Source organism: Aotus nancymaae, unplaced genomic scaffold (assembly GCF_030222135.1).
Source record: "Aotus nancymaae isolate 86718 unplaced genomic scaffold, 86718_ANA_hifiasm-v0.15.2.pri h1tg000020l, whole genome shotgun sequence".
NCBI lineage: Eukaryota > Metazoa > Chordata > Mammalia > Primates > Aotidae > Aotus > Aotus nancymaae.
In genome coordinates, this window is record NW_026988432.1 from 39,901,332 (window position 1) to 39,921,264 (window position 19,933).

At 50.6% G+C, this 19,933-nt stretch overlaps 1 protein-coding gene across 50 annotated transcripts in view; it reads left to right on the plus strand.

Annotated features, from left to right (window-relative positions):
* The window catches only part of CELF4 (CUGBP Elav-like family member 4), a 321,991-nt gene extending 308,835 nt beyond the window's left edge, over positions 1-13,156 (plus strand). For 40 of the 50 annotated variants that reach the window (XM_021670046.2, XM_012440773.3, XM_012440774.3 and 37 more), the window contains 2 exons: positions 3,614-3,785; positions 12,095-13,156. In XM_021670046.2, the coding sequence (XP_021525721.1) occupies positions 3,614-3,741 (128 nt within the window). In that variant the 3' untranslated portion in view covers positions 3,742-3,785; positions 12,095-13,156. Of the gene's footprint in view, positions 1-3,177; positions 3,257-3,613; positions 3,786-10,019 lie in introns of all 50 variants that reach the window. The other 10 variants (XR_010343624.1, XR_010343626.1, XR_010343625.1 and 7 more) reach the window with 3 other exon arrangements.
* The last annotated feature ends 6,777 nt before the right edge of the window (positions 13,157-19,933 follow it).

The following is a 19,933-nucleotide window of genomic DNA, read 5'->3' on the forward strand; positions in this document are numbered from 1 at the left end:
AGGAGTTTCCAGTCTGAAGTCCAACTTTCTGGAATCGTGAAGGGCTTGAGGATTCAGAGCACGTTCCCCAAAGTAGTCAAGATCTTTGCACCATCTTCCCTTCCCCTCTGGAGCTGCCACAGGAAACTTGTGGTCTTTCAATGGCATGGAATTGCCGCAGCAGCTCATTTCTCTCTGGGGGTGGAAAAACAAAGCAAAAGCAATAGACAGGTTTGCGGCCCTCTGCTCTTTGGTATTTCTCTGTATGAATTACAATTATGTATGTAAAAACAGCAAGCTGGAAGTCAGTTGCATCTGCTCCTTAAGTAAGTCCCAAATGCTACATCAATGAGAAGAGCACTGCTGAGAGCCCAGGAAGCTCTGGGCGCCTCTGCTGGAACAAGTTTAGTCTCCAGCCATAGCCGGGCTCGGCTCATTTGCACTGTCCCAGCTGTGGGTGCAGCCCGGCTTTCCGAAAGCATTTCCTAGCAGTCTGCTCCAGACACTACCCTCTTTAAGCTATTGGCCAATTAAATTAGTCAGGACCACAGTTTTTTTTCCCCTGCTTTTCAAAGGAACATCCTCTGTATATCTCTAATCAAGCTCTCTCCTCTTGAACAAACTTCTGATGTCAAAAATACCAGCCCTGAACAAAGGACAGACTCCCAAGATGCTGGTTGAACCTAGCTGTTCCTGGTTAAACCACTTGGGTTCTCTCTCTCACACCAGGCAGCTGAACTTTCTGCCAGTATCCCAGAAGCCTTTAAAGTGAGAACTAGGCTGGGCACAGTGGCGTATGCCTGTAATCCCAGCACTTTGGGAGGCTGAGGCAGGCGGATCACTTGAGGTCAGGAGTTTGAGACCAGCCTGGTCAACTTGGTGAAACCCGGTCTCTATTAAAAATAAAAAAATTAGCTGGGTGTGGTGGCGGGTACCTGTATTCCCAGCTACTCCAGAGGTGGAGGCAGGAGAATCTCTTAAACCGAGGAGGCAGAGGCTGCAGTGCACTCCAGCCTGGTGACAGAGTGAGACTCTGTCTCAAAAACAACTAACTAAATAAAAACAAAGTGAGACCTAACCTCGGCATTCCCTCATGGACAATGAGCCTCTCTCTCTTCCTCTGTGAAAAGGGGATTTTAACCATCGCCCCAGGGCTGCTGTGAGGGAGCTTACCCAGGGCAGACCCTCAGGAAGCACTAGGTCCCCTTTGTTCTTAAAGTGCTATTTTTGCTATAAAAGTGGCCCTATGTTAAAGTGAACGCCTCAAAGGCCACTTTCACTCTTCATAAGCATACATGTACATTTATAAGCAGAATCTTCCAGAGACCTTCATCAGGACATGTCCAGCACAAACTGTTCCTATGTTGGAAGGAGGGCTGCGGGGACACCATGGGGAGATTGGACCTGTGGGCCTTCTCACAGGGCGTGAGAGTGGAAACTTTCTGAGGGTAGGAAGAGAGCAGGAGAGGTAGTTCTGGAAGAAGAAAGACAGTCCTGGAACCATGAACATGGGAGACGGTGCCCAGAGCCCTGCCAAAGGGGCCTCCGGCCTGCAGGGGAGAGAGAGACCCTGCTCTGACTGTTAGCCAGTTACTAAGAGATCAAGGGAAGAAAAGTTCCCTTGAGCCTGGACTCCTTGTCAACTCTCAGGGTTCCAGGGACTTCTAAACTCTTCCAGGAAGGCTGAGCTTCTGCCTCCTCCAGAATTCCTTTCTGCCCTCCCCACACAGTGGCTCTGCCTCCCTCTGCCCTAGACAGCTCCTCCAGCCCTTTGTATCTTCTTTATGCTTCCTTCTTTGAGCTGTTGTGGATGATGAGAGGAATGAGGGGCAGCATGTCCCCCACAGTCAGGCTGCCTTGTCCTGACGGGGACAGGCTTTTGCTCAGCCACCTTCCTTATTCTGGGGAAAGCAGCATCAACACACAATTCACATATTTGAAAACTGCTCTGGTTTATGAAGGACTTGACTTTAGTGGTTAGACATACAGGCCAGCGGAGGTGGGGACGGGCCAGGAGGGGCTGAGAGGTGCTGGTGGAAACATCACTGGAAGCGAATCTCCAACTACAGATCAGCTGAAATCCTCCCTATTTATTCTGGCATCTATATTTACACAGAGTTGGTTTTGTTGCTCTGGGCCCAGCTCTGACCAATTGTTGCCCTCTTTCGGCTGCAGGAGCAAACTTGAGCAAGGCAGGAAGGAGAGGAGAGAGACGATGGAGGCAGCCCCTGGGGCAGAGGGAAAGAGGGAAAAAGAGCCACCAGGTTGGGAGAGTGAGGAAGGGCTGTCTTTCTTGAAGAGAAGTCCCAGGCAGGCCCCAGGTACCATGGACAATGAACTGAGAAGACGGCTTCTACTTCACTCGGGGATGGCTGTGTCTCCCTCTCATACCTAATGGCCATTTAAAAGGGGACCAGCACGCAACGGGCACGTTGATGGGAAGGCCTCGGTGTCTCACCAAGCTTTCACATAGTTTGCAGGATCTAAGTCCTTTTTGCAGGAGAAAAGGCCTCTAACGTCAAATAAATTCAAGGAAATACTAGATTAAACAAAGCTATAAAGGTTTATTTACTAAACTCGGGGCGGGAGGGGACGTTATTTGCTGGTGCGCTGGACTGGCCCACTGGGCCTGGCTCTAAGCCTCCTGACCACACAAGCCCTTTCTCAGGAGCACTTGGGAGGGCCAGTTTGGGAAATGCTGATGTAAAGTGTTGTCTGTATAAGGAGATGCATTCAAAGTTCCCCAAAGGTGATTTCTGACCTCCTTTTGGGAACATGATCCGTGCCCATCTGGGACCTGCGCAGTTGGGCCTGGGAGCCGCCAGGTTCCTCATCTGGGCACAGGAGTGCACGCGTGGGAAGCGCTCTGCACGGAGGGCTCTGGCCTGACTTGCATTGACGGTCTTGTGACTTGTCACGGAGCTCTTGAGGGGATCACGGGAGACCTATCAGCTGGTGCGTGCTTAGTCCACGGCGCGGGGCGTGGAGAAGAGAGGTGCTGATGGCGCCCGGGCCCCCCGGAGCCTGGCGGGGCGGGCACGGCCGGGAGTGGGGGCGGAGGGACCGCGAAGGCTCAGCCTCTGGGCCTCCCCCGACGGCCGGGCGCCCGCGCTGGCGAGGGGGGCGGCCGGGCCGGCGGTGGAGAAGTTTCTCGGCTGCGCCTCCCTCCCGGCCCCTCGCACTCGTCTCTCTCCCCAGGCCGGCACCACGTGCCCTCGCGCTGCCAGGCCCCCTCCTGTCAGGGAGGACAGTGTCCAATAAACTCCTCCACCCGCAGGTGTGTCCGCCCTCTCCCGCCGAGGCGAGGGCTGAGGTGCCGGGGCCGGCCGGGGTGGGGGGCGGGCGCCTCTCTGAGCCCCGCCCGGCCGCGGGCCCCACCTGGGGGGCGGGCGCCCGGCTAGTGGCGCGGCCGGAGCCGAGGCGCAGGTGCGCGAGCCGGGACCCTGCCAGCGCCCGCCCTGGGAGGGGCCTCGCTCACGCGCGCGGGCTGGGCGGGGGCGGGCGCCGGGGCGGGGCCCGAGGGGAGGAGCCTCAGGCCCGCCTCGCCCCGTCCCCCGGCCCCCGCCCCTCCCCGCCGGCAGCGCCCCGAGCGGCCCCGTGGAAACCCAGGCCCTCGTCCCTCGTGTCTCGCCAGGCTTCGTGAGCTTCGACAACCCGGCCAGCGCGCAGACCGCCATCCAGGCCATGAACGGCTTCCAGATCGGCATGAAGAGGCTCAAGGTGCAGCTGAAGCGGCCCAAAGACGCCAATCGCCCGTACTGAGCGCCGGCGGGAGCGTCCCCCGGGGGAGACCAGGACTCGCACAGGTAACCGGGGGCGGCCGGGGCGCGGGGACGGGGGGTTGGGAGGGAACCAGACGGACCCGCCGCCTCCTCCGGCCTCCATGGGCCGGACCCTCACTGGTGCCTTGGACCCGCTGCGCCCGGCTCAGTCTGCTCCTCGCCCTGCGCCTCCCGCCAGGGACAGAGCTGCAGTCACCCCGGCAGAAATGGGCCTGGCCATCTCCCTGGGGCAGGGCCAGCAGGGGCAGGAGTGAGGGAGCTGCTCCGGGAGGGTGAGGTGAGCCCTGGGCCTGCGCCTCCGGGTCTACACTGGCAGTCCTATTGGCCAGAGGACCCTGGGGTGAACAAGTGGCAAGCTCAGGCCGAGGGAGGTTGGGGGCAGAACAGGTTCTACCCAGGAGAGCTGCAGCCGCCCATGGGGCCTGCTCCCAGACCCCCTGGCTCTCCCCTTCCCAGTTCTCCCAGGAGGGCTGGCACTTGACCCCTGCACCCCTTCCTTTCCCCATAGCTCAGTGAAGAGAGGAAGGAATGGATCTTTCAAAGGGAACTTTGAAAGCTGAGAAGGGTGATGGTACAGCACTGAGATCCTAGGCCCTGCCTGCCCCGCATGGGTCATGATGAGTGGTAGTTGTTACCTTTTCTGGTGGGCTGGGTCCTGCTTAGGAGCTGGAGACACAGTCAGCCACGCCTCCTCCAGGTCAAAGTGCTTCCTGCAGAAACAATGATGGGAGATACCCCAGGCCATCAAAAGTCAACCTTCAATCTGGTTTCCTCCAGTGCTGTGGCTCCTGCAGCCTCAGCTTCTTCACAGAACAGAGGTTAAGGTTCCCTTTGGGCCCTTCCAGCTCAGCACGCTGCTGCCCTCTGACTGCCCCCTCGCCGCCCACGGTCCTCCATTTATTCAGTAGTATTGTGTGCCAGCTACTATGTTAGGTACTTGAGGTTCAGCAGTGTGCAAGATTGAGCAGCCCGAGACAGACAATAAACAATGGCATGTGATCAAAGAATATGATTTAGTGTGTCAGGATTGTTGGCTACAGTTAAACCCCATGGTCAGTGTAGACCTCATTGAGGAAGTGCATTGGAGCCCAGAAAGTGAGGGGAGCAGCTGTGCCCTCCCTCTGAGGGAACAGTCAGGGTGGAGGCTGCAAGGTGGGGCTGCAGAGTGGGGTAGGAACAGCAGGAGGCCAGGTTTCTGGGAGAGTGAGGCGGGCCACCTGGTGTGCGGCCTTGGTCTCTTCTCTGAAATGGGAGATGGAGGGAGCGTTGGAGAGTTCCGAACAGAAGAGTGGTGGGTAACTTGCATTTCAATGGGATCACCCTGGCTGCTCTGTTGATAATAGCTCGGAGGAGCCAAAGCATAGGTCTACTGCACTGACCACTCAGTCAAGGGCCACAGCAGTTGATGAGATGTGAAGGAATTCATTTCTAGATGTATTTTGAAAGAGGAGCCAAGGATGAGTCCCAGGCTTTTGGCCCAAGTCACTATAAGAACAGAGGGTTTGGGAGAAAGATCAGGCACATGAGAATTACATATTTGAGTTTCAGAGTCCAGAGTTTGGGAGGGAGGTCTCCAGCTTCTTCAGTCTCCCCGAAAATCTTCCACCCAGTGCTGAGGTACAGAAGGGGGCCTTGTCTCTGGAGAAGTGCTTGTGCCTCCATTCTCTGCAAGCCGGGAAAAGCAAAATCAGCCTTTCTTGCCTCCCGGTTTCCCGTCCTTGCCCATTTCTGGCTTGTGTCCAGATGCAAACACACATGTTTTTCAGAGTTTGGGCACTTTCTTGTGCCAGGCACTGGGCTCAGTGCTAGGGATGCAAGGATGAATGAGTCACCATCCCTGCCCCCAAGGAGCTTCTGGTTCTGTGCACACACAGACACCAGGAGGCAGCCTGCAGATGGGTACATTTCCATAGGAATGGAGGGAAGGTTTCGTGAAACAGCTTCTTCTATATATAGAACACTTTTTCTTAAATCAGCATAGCTCTGCCATTAAGGTGTGACCTGGGTTAGGGTGCTTGTCTTCTTTGGGCTTCTGTTTTCTCATTAATAAAACTAAGGCGTTAGAGTCAACTAGAGGATTTGGGGGGTAGGGGGATATGCGTCAGGCAGGGTCATGCCCCGAGATTCCAAGGGCCTCCCCACCTCAGAGTAGCTTGTCTTAGCTTCCTTGACTCAAGCCAGGGTAAAACCTCTAGGTTAGAGGAATTCCCAGATGAAGGGGTGAGAAGGCAGGTTGTTTAGGATCTAAGGTCAGAAGTGTCCACAGGGTTGAACCAGTTGCAATTCAGAGTTGGGGTGGGGGCTTGGGAAGAGTGGTTTAAAACATGGTGGGGTCTTCCAGCAAGGCATGCAAAGAGCAGAAAGATGAGGACCCTAGACCTTCACACAGTGCTTACCGTGCACCAAGCACTGCTCTGAGAGGTAACAACTAGGAGATGTAACTACATAGCTACAACTACCTATCAGGTAGATAGTATTGGTATTTCCATTTCACAGATGGGGCGCAGAGAGATTAAGTAGCCTGCCCATCAGCTAGTGAGTCACAGAGCCAAGGTTTTAAGCCAGGGAGCCTACTCCCCTTCAAGTGAAGAGAATGAGAAGCCACACCCTACCCTCACCCTAACCTGTCAACCCAGAGTATCCTGAATATCCTGAGGGAGCATCGGGATACTCTGCGGTGAGCATTTTCTGGGGTCAGCCATCTAATCACCTCCTTTCAACTAAGCAGCCCTTTAAAAAACTATGATGTGACCTAACTCCTACAGTAAAGTTGACCTTTAATTTTCTTTGAGACAAATGGTGCTGTCAGGCATCCCAGCCCAAGACTGTTGGGAGCTCCATTAGAAAGAGGGTGCTAGGAGGAGATAGGGAGCTTCTCAAGGCAGCCTTGGGGACCACAGTGAGAACTGGCTGCTCCTGGACTGCCAGCGAGCAAGGAAAAGGCACAAAAAAGCAGCTAAACACTGCCTGGTATCACAGGCAGTAAAGGCTATTCATCTGTGCTGAGGCCTGAGCTGCAGCCCCAGGTGCTCAGAATGGCAGGCAGCCTGAGCAGGGACTGAGAGACCAGCCATAGCTGGGAGCAAAGGAGGAGGTAGCGGGGGATGTCAGGGGTCGGGTGGTGCAGATTTTCCAAGACCAAGTCAGAAGGAAGTGGGGCAGACCTGTGAAAGGGAGAGGGGCACAGGCAGGGCAGCTGTGGGGAGCGCAGCTGGGCTTTGGTTCCATGAAGTGAGGTCCTGGGTGGGTGGGATCAGGATTGGAGTCAGTGGCTCTCCTTGCTGGCTGGTTTTCTGCTTCCCCACTGCCCTACCCCTCTGGCAGCTTGGGTTTGTTGTCTTGTGCTAAGATGGTAGTTTCTCTAAGCAGTCTTTGCCAGGAAACTAAAAGGAAGGAAGCAAAGGCAGGAAGAGTAGGCAAAAACATGCACGTGGCCAGGTCCACAGCCAGCAGGCAGAACCCACCCAGCCTGGCCCCGCCCAGCTCAGAGGTTGGCCTCTGAGCCCCTTGTACTGCCACCACTTACTGCAGTAAGTACAAACTGGGCCCCAGCAGCAGGCCAGTTCAGACTCCTAGCACTGCAGTTCTATAGCTGGAGAGTGCACCAAACATCTTGTCCTCAATCCAGTGAGTCCTGTGACTCTGGCTCTGAGGATGCTTTTGGAAAGTGTTGGGTCCAGGCTTTGCAGGCACAAGTGCTTTGGGTCTAACCTGTACAGGGCTGGGCTGTGGCTTTGGACCTGGCCCTCCCTTGCTTGAGTCCAGCTGATTTTAGGCCCTGAGATCTGAATTGGTTCAGCCTGGCCATAATTTCCTCACCCAGCACGGTGAGTTGGGCTTCACCATGCTGGTCAGTGATCCCACTGCCACACCTAGGGCTGTGCTCTGTGAGTCCCACCCCGAGAGTGGCCAGGAAGGGGCCACACTGCAGGCAGAACAGCTCCTCCCTAATGAAGAGTGTAGCCAGCTGTGCCCCATGGAATCCTGGGACCTCTCAAGGACTGAGTGTGAGGGTGTGTTGTGTGTCTAGGGCCTCGCATGTGTGAGAGATGAGGGTGTGTGGGGGGATGTTCCCTAGATTGAGCTTTGGTGACAGGGCTGTGTGCTATTCAGGTTTGTGTTGCAGTACCCAGGACAGCGCCTGGCCCTGACAGGCAGCCACACTCTCAAGCTAGGAGAGGAGCAGGCAGAGTGGGAAGGAGTGAATGCCCATGAGGGGCTCAGGGCTGGAGTGGAGGGGAGAGGGGAGAGTCCCCGGGAGTCCCTGAGTTGCAGTTGTCACACAGCCCCCATCTGATGGCAATACCCTTCTTAGTTTCTTAGACCTCTTCTCCCATGCCAAGGGGACCTGCCCATTGGCTATCCTGGGTGGGACTAAGGGCTTCTTGGGAGGAGTTGGAAGTGGCATTTCATGACTTGGTGGGCATGGGATGGGCCCTGATCTGAGGGAAGGAGATCTAACATTGGAAGAACAAAGAACCCAGCTCTGGTGGGCAGGCAGGCTGGGGTCTGCACAGGAGGAGTCTGGGGTGCTTCTGTGAAGGCTGAGCTGGAGGGCTCAGCTCGGCCCCTCATCCACAATGACATTTTAAGATCCCAGGCCTCCCTTCCTCCCTCCTTGAAGGAAAGCAGAATGCTGAGAGGGGAAGTCCACTGCACGTAGAAGCCTGTGGACTGGAAAGCCTGCAGATTAACCTGGCGCACAGGCTTTGCCCAGGCCTGAGTGTCTCAGGGGAGCAGGGCCTTCGGTGCAAGCTCAAGATCACCGAGGGATGAGGAGGGGTGGAGCTAGGGACCCCCGATCCCAGGTGCGGCAGAGGACTATGAAGGGGTGAGGGGTGGAGAAGACAACTGGAAGCTGAATCATCTGTTGATTCCTGATAGGGAAGAGAACCTCATTCTCAAGCACTTAGGGCTCCACCAGGAAAGAAAGCTGAAGGTTGGGGTTTTGTGGTAGGCCAGGCTGGAAGGCTGTTCATGGAGGGGTGTGGGGTGAGGGGGTGGGAAAGGAGGGTGGGTGGTGAGCAAGGGAGGTCAGCAGAGCATGGGTGGGAGCAGCAGAGGCTGGAGGCACTCGTCTCTGTGCCCCCTGCAGGGCATCCTCCAGCCTTCCATGTGGCCCTTGGATGGGTCAGAGCTGCAGAACCTTCGAAGGGCTTTGTGTGCCCAGACGCAGCCTCAGTTTGGCTACCCAGGCCACTTGGGAGCAAGGCAAAGAGTGTGAGCAAAGAAAGGGCATAAGGCGATTGCAAGATGAACTCAGTAGTGCCAAGACGTGTTTCTAGAATTCCAACAACATCGATGAATTTTACCCCAAATCTCAAAATGAAGGTTCTGAGGAAAGTAACTCGAGGTGGAGCTGAAGCAGGGGAGGCCCGTAACCTCCACGGTGGGTGCCCTTGCAGCCTTCTCTAGGATAGTGGCCAGGGTAAATCCACAGGGTGGGAGGGCTGAGCTGCTGCCAGCCTGGGTGGTACTACAGCAGCAGAGCTTTTTGTAGATGGACCCTGTGGACACAGCAGTCACCGTAGCAAGCCTCTGACCTTCCCAGCTGACCAGGGCCACCCTGACAGACATCCCCTGCTGGCCCACAGGCTGCAGTCACAGAAAGCTGAGTGGGGGTTGGGGGAGCACCACCCCTAGGGGAGAGAAAGAATCAGGGGTGATGAAAACCAGAGTGCTTGCTCCCCAAGATCGCTTGCCGGCCAAGGTGGTTTGAGGGGCTGTTTTACTTTTTTTCTGGCCCCCTTGCCAAACCGCCCATGCCCCTCTCCCCAACGCATGATGGATGCCCTTAGTGGCCCTGTGTGAGGTTCTGCTTCTGTTCACAGTGTATCATGTGTCTGCATAAACAACCGTGTGTGTATGTGTGTATGTGTGCGTGTGTGTGTGCGCGCGTGTGTGTGTGTTGATGTGCCCATGTTTGTCTGCTGGCTTCCTCCATCCTTTGAGTTCTTTTCAGTTCTCTTTGATTTGACTGCTGTTCTCTCATCCGAGCTTCTAGATTGATGCTGTGGTCTGGTGCTGTATAAATATATTTTCTTTTTAATTTTGTTTTAACTTCTTCCTTGCCCTCCTTCACCTGAATCCCAACCTTCCTTGCCCTCCCACACTCCCCAACCCTACCTGCCCTGCCCCACCTCTTCCTTCCCCCACCCACACTCTCTTGTCCTCTCTCTCTCTCTCTCTACATATATAAATATATATATAAATCTTTTCTTCTTTTGTCATTCAATCAAATTCCAACAACCCAACCAGGGCCAGTCAAATCCACCACAGTCTCGCGCTGAGCTAGGAATAAAGTTCACGTAATCACATGAGAGTGGAGAAAAGTCCCCCATCCGTAAGTTCAAATCAACTCAAAGTTCACAGTGTGACATGATGGCGTCATGTAACAAGGCTAAGAATCGGTTGCATGACAATTGCCGTCAAGTTTCGTGGAGGTGCTGTGATTGGAGCGTTTTTCTTGGATGTTGTATCAGTTGATGATTGGCCAGTCATGATCACACGTGCATTTTCTTGACTTTTGTGCTGCCACAATCTTTTTTGCTGTGCTCATTTTCGTTTCGTTCTTGGTGCTTGCAGTGGTTTTACTTTCTGTTGTTTGGTTTTTCTTGTTCAGCGTTTTTTTATGCTTCTCTAGATGTCACATAGAGAAAAAAACAAAACAAAAGAATAAAAAATAGTCAAAATAAAGATGAATTCCTGAATTATCAAACATGGGATCATTTACCTGTGCAAACCATTATTTTTTTTCTTAAAAATAAGGAAAACATCTTAAAAATATCTATGCGTGGTTGATTTACTTGCACTTGAAAATATTGTGATTTTATTTTTTTCTAGAAATTTGGGGGCCTTTTTCAATTGACACTTTCCTAGGTCTGGTCTTTTTCCAGTTAGGCTATTTTCAATCTCACTTCAAAGGGAAAAATACAAAAACAAAAAAACAAAAACAAAATATCTACAGCAACAGAATGATAAAAAAAAATTCTAAACCAAAAAACTAGAGTACAAAGCCAGAGGCCTCTGCGAGAGAGCCCGGTAACAATTGTAAGGTTTGTATTGTAGCCACTTCTGCTAAATTAAATGTGGGAAGGGGAGGCTGGGGACTGGGGGCTTGGGAGGGTTTTTTTGGTTGGTTTGGAAGAAACAGTACTAACAAAAGCAAAATGCACCTTTTTGTTTACAACTGAAAAAGGGTCCTTGACAAGTGTTTTTTAATTTTATTATTATTTTATTTGGTGTTGTAATTGTTTAGACTGCTGTGTACGGTTTGCTGTTTGTTGAATCAACAGTGTGAAAAACCTGCCAGCATGGATTGATATACGCATGACGTTGTCCCCTCAAGTGGGGGCTTTGCAGTTCTAACTTTCTTGATGTAACCAGTCACCCCCATGTATAAGTGGAAGCTGCTTGCTAGAATGGAGATGAGTCTCATTTGTTAATTCACAATGATTAAGCATTCGCCTTCTGATTCTAGTCAGATCATGATTTTTTTTTAAAGCAAAAAAACACCAAAAAGCCACCATTCAAAACAAAATCAAGCACTGTCTGAGTTAATCTATTTAAGTTTCATAATTAAATCTCTTCTGACCTTTTTTAGATTTTCCCATCCACTCCCTTGAAGTTCTGAATTTCCTCTAAATTCCCTGGCATGTATGAGAAAAGTATTATGTGTGTGTATGTGTGTATATATGCATATACATACACACATATCCATGTATATCCACATATGTGCAGGTGAATATATTCTACACATATATCCAGATATACATATATATACACAGCCTCGCAAATAGTTACTGACCCCGGGAAAGAAGTGGTTGGCTGGAAACTGGGCAAGGATTCTACAAAATTTGAGTCACGGATGTGTCTTCCTTCTTTTCCTCGAGCCGGGAGGAGTGGGCTGGGCAGCTAGATTTTTCCTATCTTGTTTGCTAGGCTTCTGTATACATATTGTATCTGGGCTAGATCCCTCAGAGACAAGTTTAATTATGAATTCATATCCCACAGTCCCAAATTCTCCCCTTAGATCTAGCTACCCCCAATTCAGAATGCTAAAGTAACCCAAATCAAGAACCTTCTTCCAACAACAAAACCTTAGCTACAACCATCACCACTAGACCTCCCAGTGGTTTCTACTCTGAATAGAAGAGTATATTTCTTTTTAATGTATCATGATCATGACTAATTCTCATACTGGTCTCTCCTCCTTCCCTCCCACCATGCCCTAGAGCTCCCATCCTAGCCCCTGAGGCAGGTTCCTATTGGTGTTTGGATGCTTTTTGTGTTTTCCCTCTTGGCTTAATCAGCCCTGATTTTCTTCATTTTAGGGCAGGATGCTGAACGGGCTACATTAAAAAACAAACCTCTCTCTATATATATTTATAAATGAGAACTGTTGGATGACACCTTTGACATATCAGCCAATATCAATCAAGCTGAAGACTCCAGACACTGTCTGTGTGACTGTAACATTTCTTCAAGGAAAGTATAGCGTCTATGGAGTTCAGAGGGCACGTGTTTGGGGGAAAAATATATATGACATAAAGAAGAAGAAGATGAAGAAAAATGAGAAAAAAAATCACAAAAAAGGCAACTTTAAAACAAAATATCACAAGACCAGACGGGGAGGCTGAAGGGCTGGGAACTGGGAGGAGACGCTGCTTACCGATCCCGGGGCTTTTCTAGCCCACGGGTGCCTGAGGCAGGCTGGGGCAAGCGGTGCGTGGGGCCTGGTCCCCAGGGGGCGGCTGGGAGGCCGCCACTGAGCATCTCTATCTGTCATTCCTTTAGCTATTTAGGGACCAAAGGACCAAACTTTTTATTGCAGATGTGTAGCTCTATGTCAAATAGAGGGGGAATGGAGGACCCCCTCCTTCCTGCCTCATGGCTGTTCTTGAAACAGCTTAGAGCGATTCTATGAAAAATGTAATAAAAAATTAAAAGAAAAAAACAAAAAAAAAAAAACAAAAAAAAGGAAAAATAACGCTTCAGTGCTTTTAAAACAGCAAGATAATAGTTCTTTGATACTTTGAGAGGCGCTTTGATGACCCTCATCCAAGTCTATGACACTTTCCTATGGTTTTCTGTATTCTATGTCTGGATGGAGCTGTTAAGATGAACAAATTGGTGGATATTTGGGGAAAGCAACACAAATCTTAAAACTCATAAACAGTGAAGTGTGAGAAAACAAGGAGGGGAACAAACGGGACTTACCAGGCAAGGTCATTGTTGTGAAAAGTCTGTAAATGCTTCTAACTCTTCCCCCTCTTCAAATCATAATAGTTGTACAGAATTTTAAAAAGGAAAAGTTTAAAATACCTATATAATAGAAGAAAAATTAGAGGAAAGCAAAAAATAAAAAAATAAAAATAAAAAAGGAAAAAAAAAAACTATAGAAGTTAGCGTTACTGCTAAAATCCCAGATGTTGTAGGACTGTACTTTTGTAGAGTTTAGACTGAGCATCAATCCCTTCTCCCCGCGAGTGCTGTCGGACGCCGTTGTCCCAGAGGGCCAGGCCGAACTCGCCCCAGACCTGCGGGCGCCTGGCTGCCCGTCGCCGGTGGAGGCCACACCATCGGCCGGGACCGGTCGCGTCGCCTGGGACGTCGCCGCCGCCGCCGCCGCCGCCCTCGCCTCTCGCTTCCCTCCGGGAGCTGCGCGCGCTTCACTCACCTTCCGCTTCACTCGCCTTCCACGCTTGCTCCAGAGACTTTCCGGGCAAGGGAGAACTGGGAACTTTCATCTTAAAACAACTAGACAACACACACACACACAAAACCTTAAAAAAGAGAGAGAAAAATAAACAATCTTTGAAGAATTTCTGAAACTGTTTACAAGGAATTTTGAAAAACAGGGATGTTTAAATGATGCCGGCTCTGTTTTTCTGTAAATAAATTTGCATATTTTGTAGGACTTTTAATTGTAATGATAGAGAAAAAAACAAGGAAAACTATTTAATGAAAGCACGATATTTATCTTTGGTAAATGACTTTAGAGCAGTTAAAGACATTGCTTAAAAAAACTCAGAATCAGAAAAAACACTGAATTATTTAAGAACACATATATTTTAAAGTATAACATATTTATTATAATTTATTTGCACCCTTGGGAAGATTGCTTTGGCATTCTGCCTCGATTCCTTCTCATTGATGTCCAGCTCATCTGGAGGCCGGGGGATTCTCAGACCTACCATTTTTTCCCTTTAGAAGAACAAATTTCCAGTTCCTCGAGGGCCTCCTGCCTTTCCTTTCTTTCTGTCAATTTTGTTGTTGTTTTTCATTTTCTTTTTTTCTCTTGACTCCTCCTTTTAGGATGTCCAGATGTAAAAAAAAAAAAAAAAAGAAAAAAGAAAAAAAAAAGAAAACAGCTGCAGTTCAGTACAACTGCTCTTTTCACACTCAACTCCCTAAAACTCCTTGTAACCTTCTGTAACTATTGGATGACGCTTTCTCCAGCTTAGCCCTAAATAAAGCACAGTTTAAAAAAAAAAGGTTTCTTCACTGGTCTGTGCCTCTCAGACTCTGGCCAGCTGTGCCTCACAGCCCCAAGGCTCGCCCCCTGGAAGTAGCTTTGGTCCTCTTTATGGAATCTGTCCGCTACACAGGTCCTCGTTCTGAGCCTCAGCATGTGAGGCTCTTTCTGGGAGGTGATGGGGACAGTAAAAGGAGGCCTGCTCCACTCTAGGAAGAAGCTCTCTGGACTGGTGTGTGTCTGAAAGTCCCCATTGCAAATCCATTCTTCTGGGTCCCTGGCAGGGGTGGCCGCAGTGCCCAAGCAGAACAGAAAGGAGGCCACCCGACCTGAAGGCCGAGCGAGAGTTGGGTTGGGGGAAGGCCATGTGACACCTTGGGGAAGGAGGCAGTGGAGGGAAGAGGCCACAATAAAGGAAGAAGGATGAGGATGCAACTCCAAATTTGCCAGCAAGCCCCTTGCTCTTGGCCCTGCACCTCCTGCTGCTTTGGCAGTTTGCCGGCATGGAGAAAACAGGATTCTGGGCAGTGCCCTCAGTCAGGGGCCCGTTGGGGGCAGGGGTGTACAAAGAAATAAGAGGACCTTCCCCTGGGGGTTTTCCTGGCACGCTGCCTGTCCTACACTTAGATACGAGCTGGAGAGAGGTGTCCAGACCCTGAATGCCAGGGTGGGAGAGAAGAGCGTTTCAAAGGAGGAAGGCCACCACGCAGGCCTTGGAGAGGCGCAGCTGGCCTCTGGAAAGGAGCGCTGTGGCAGCTGCACACCAGCTGCATGCCTTCACCCAGTTCTGGCCTGGGACAGACCTGCTTCTCAATCTTGGCTCTCCCACCTCCTCCCTTCCCTTGCCCTCGGTCCTGCAGTCTAGTCTAGGAACGGACAGACTCTTTCCCAGGGCCTCCACCTCTCTCCACTGCTGAGACAGGAGGGCTGCCAGGTGAGAGGCAGGGAAGCTTCAAGCCTTCAGATGCCTGGAGGAGGGAAGACAAGCCCCCAGAGACAAGGGTCCTTGACTGCCAGTCAGTCTGTGCCCTGCTGTGGGAGGTGGGGAAAGGGCTTCCTTCCCTACCTTTCTCCTCTGAAGGAGGGTATGGAGAGCAGTGCTCAGCACCCCAGCTGCAGAGCAGTGCCTGGCCCCATGCTCCGTCCTGTCCTCCCAGCTCTCTTCTCAGGGCCGGGGGCCAACTCTGCTTCTGACACTAGCCTACGATGCGTTAGGCTGGAGAGACACTCATGTGTCAGCAAATAAGGGAAGGCCTCTAAGTCTTGACCTAAATGTGGACATGATTCCAAGAGAGAGGAACTGATGAGACCCCTAAACTAACTCCCCTTTGCTGCTCAACCAGGCTGCAAGTCCTAGTGACAGCCTGCTCTGTCCATTCTAGAGAGCTGGACTTGGAAGAATTAGTGTCAAGGGGCTGGATGTCAGACTGGGTGTTATTCTGCCTTGAGAAGAATGGAAGGTGTTTTCTAAGAAATTCTCCCAGGAGTAGGGAGGTGTCTTTAGGTTTTGAGCCTCAGGCTAGTCAACACAGTGATTTCTGTTGCATATTTGCAGCTGAAAGCCGGTGAATCTGCCAGAAGGGGACGGCCTCAACCCCCAGCACCCGCTCTTACTCTTTCAGACCCCGGGAAGCCTCCTGGAGACCAAGTGACCTCCCCAGACCTCTCTCGTTTGTGTCCGCCTCCCCACTGCGCACCCTTGTCTCTGGGACATAGCCCTCCCCTACCTCCACTGAAGGTGTTGTGGCTCGGGGCTGTAGCACCCTGGAAGCTGCCACCAGAGAGATGGGCTGTGAAGCAAGCCAGGCAATGTTGCCCTCTTTTGGGTGTGGCTGACTGAGAAGGCAGCTGAAAACACAGGAGCCAGATGTGATCATCCCGGTTCTAGAAAAGAAACCTTCCATTTAAAAACCACGCATCAGGTGACTAACACACGCATAGCACACTTAAGAAAGAATACAATTTATTAACCTCTGGGAGAAACAGATTCCTTGAAAACTCGCTGGAAACTCTTAGATCACTTTGCACAATTATGGAGCGCAGGGATCCCTGCAACTCATCCGTCACTCCCTGGTTGGGAACTCCTGACTTGCAGTGTTAGTTAAGAGAACCCAAGACAAATTCTTGTTAATTTCTGCTTTTATTCTATGGCTTATATTCCTTTGCTGTTATCCTATCTGCCGTGTGTGGCTCCTTCATAGCTCCCCTATTTGTAAAAGACCTCTTGCTTATTATTAGAAACTTTTTATTTCAAGCATAATAATCAAGGGTAGAGACACTTGCATAAGGAATCCCCATGAACTCACTACCTAGCTTCAGCATACATCAACTCACATTTTGACAAAAATCCCACGTATCATGTCATTTCATAAATGCCTCCATTTCCCCTTAATATTTTCCATGCTTCATTGATGTCTGCCAGCTGGCTCTGGCCTGTTGGGCAGCTGTAGCCTTGCCGTGGCAGTCCCTGGGGAACTTGGCCCTCATAGCCTCACCATGGTCTTATCCTGGGGTGGAACCGGCTCCTGGTGGAAGCCCCAGGCCCCTCTCCAGCCTCTCCCCAGAGCAACTGCACCTGTTCCCAGCAGCACTTTCAAAGTCCTTCCAGTTGTTCTTTCACACCTGTGTAGTCACAGCTTGTCTCTCTTTTCTCTTTTCTTCTCTTCCGCCTGTCCTCCTTCCTCTGTGATGCTTATATGAAAAAGTTATGTTTATTGAGACATTTCATTTAATAGCTCCCCCCCTCTCTGAATTTTTCTAAAGATCTGACCTTTTTCCTCTTCTGAGCAGGATTACACCCCATCCCTCACGCTAAGCACTGGCAGAGAGAAACACAAGACACAGCAGAGCTTCCCCACTCATGCAAGCGCCGCCAGGGCCTCCGTCCTCCAGGACTGCCCATGCTGAACTGGGCAAAGCTGCAGATCCCATAGCACAGGGGCTGCGGGGCTAGTGTTTGAATTATAGCAGGCAAAACACAGAGGAACATTCTCCACCTTGCTTGCCCACTTGGTAAAGTGGATAAGGGACATATGGCAGTGAGCTTAGAGGGTCCAGCCCAAAGTGACAGCATCAGACTTGGCTGTGAATGCCATTTGACTATTTTCAAAGTGGAATCCACCCCCAAATAAAAATTATTAGCTACCATTGATATACTACCTCCAACAGACTAATTAGTTCTGGCAGTTGGATATTCAGTCAATATTGGTTCATTCCTGCATTAATGAGTGAATAAAGAAGAGAGGAATGAGTAAATTACAGATAACTGAAGGCGTGTCCTAAAGAGGCAGGTGTTCTGGAAATGCCCTTTAAGTAATGATAGCACATAGAATAAGCATATAGTCAACACACCCTCCCATGCCCAGATGAATGCTTGCAACTATAAGATTTTTTTTTAACTTTCTGGTTTCCTGTCTCTACTGACCCTCCCTCTATTTCTCTAAGCTGCCCTCCCTTCTCTCCTCAAGTCCTCCCTTCTTTGGTTACACCCCAGTGTCTGGTCCCCAACACTCCCAGGTGCCCTGGGACTTGCTAGTGACAGGGTGGAAGCCTGGAGAGCCAGCAGCAGCTCCCCAGACCCCTCTATATTACCTTTTCTCTCTCCTCCTGCCAGCCTACCTGCCCACCTCTCCAGGGAACTCTGAGCATCTCCATCTCTGCTTCCACCCTTTGTGGAGCTCTAACCGGGACTTTCCCCAACTAGGAGAGGGGATGGAGGGATTAGGATATCACAGCGAAAAAGGCATGGGCTTTGACGTCAGACCAGGATTCAAATGCCAGTTCTCTCTAACACCATCTGTGTCACTTTGGAAACATTACTTAACCTCTCTGAGCCTTAATTTCCTTATCTCTAAAATGGGGATACCACCCCGAGAGTGTTGAGGAGTAATCGAGAGACAGCCTCTCTCAGCTCCATTCCACCCCAGGGATGATCAGAGTGGTAGAGACTCAGAATGAACGGCTCAGGCTGCAGTCCCGTCCTCCTTCCCTTTTCTTAATTCCATTCCATTGACAATTCACCTCCAACAGAAGCAAACTTGAACTTGACACAGGACCACTTTTTTTTTTTTATTTGGGGGTGGACTTCATTTTTTTTGTGAAGTCCAGTCAGCCTGTGCCACTCCCAGAAAATTCCTGTCATGCTGAGGTGCACACACCTCTGCCTCTCTGCTGTTTTCCGGGAACCCCAGTTAGCTGACACTCCTGTGCCCCTGCTGCTCTCTTCGCCCTTTCCTTTCCCAAGAGCATTCCCAACGCCACCGTGGCTGCTGCTGTCTGCAGCCTTCCTCCTCCAGGCTCACATGGCCTCAGGCTGCATACTAATTTGCTCTTTGCATTTTAAAACATTTTATCTATTTTTTTTTGAATAGTTAATGTATTCAAATATATTTCAAAATTCAAAACACAGGAAAAAGGAAACAATGAAGTTCTTCCCACCCCTGAACCCGGTCACCCATTTCTCTCCCTGGCAGCCGCCAGTGTCGCCAGTTCTTGTTCACTCTGCTCTTTAAGTGTGTGGGCACGGAGCGTAGAGGTGGAAGGAACTCAGCTGTCATCCTCATTTTCAGTGAGGAGACCCAGAGCCAGGCAGTGATGTGCCCAGGCTCCTTGCAGCTGCCCCATGTGACTCCCAAGAGATGAGCCCAGGCCGTGGGATGCTTAGGACTCACTGACTGAGCAGAGGCATCAGGACCATCCAATCCCACTCTCATCATTTGGGCATCACTCACTGAGGCACGGGTGTAGCTGTCATTTATGGGACACTGCTCTGTGCTAGTCACTGCCCTAAGAACTGCCTAGTTACAATCTCATCGAATTCTCAACAATAATTCTATGACGTAGATGTTATTACCCTAATTTTCCAGATGCAAAAATTGAGGCTCAGAGAGGTGAAGTCCCTCACCTAAATTACCTAGACTCAGTGTTCAAGTCCAGGTGTGTCTGCCTGGCTGTGCCCTTGCTCTCTACATCACATCTCCCTCAGTTAAAACTCTCCGCACAGCCGTTCCCTCCAGCCCTTCTCTCATGTCTCCCCGCTTTCTTTCTTCTGGTTTTCTTTCTCAACAATCCCAATTTTTTTTTTTTTTTTTTTTGAGATGGAGTCTTACTCTGTAGGGAAGGCTGGAGTGCAGTGGCGCGATCTTGGCTCACTGCAACCTCCGCCTCCCGGGTCCTGGTTCAAGCAGTTCTCCCAAGTAGCTGGGATTACAGGCACGAGCCACCATTTTTGGTAGAGATGGGGTTTCACCATATTGGCCAGTCTGGTCTTGAACTCCTGACCTCTTGATCCGCCCTCCTCTGCCTCTCAAAGTGCTGGGATTATAGGCACGAGCCACCACGCCCAGCCAACAATACCAATTTTACCTTGAAGAAATGGCAGCATCTATATGATCTAGGTACCAATCCTTTTCTTCCCTTCACTCCTTGATTATCTTCTCTCCTTGATAGAGCTGGTGTTCTTAAAGGTGAGTGAGTAACAACAGAGTCAACATGTTAATTGGTGCATAAGTCCCCCTCCCTGGCAGCACTTGCTGGTTATACAGACAGACAGGAGCTTTTATTATTAACAAAGAGAGAAAATTAAATTGAAATAAATGTAATATTTTTTAACATTTTATGGAGCTACCTGAAGTTCAAAAGCCTTTTGAGCTATGTCAGCCATTTCCCCCAGTACACGGAACTGCAGAGAAAACTT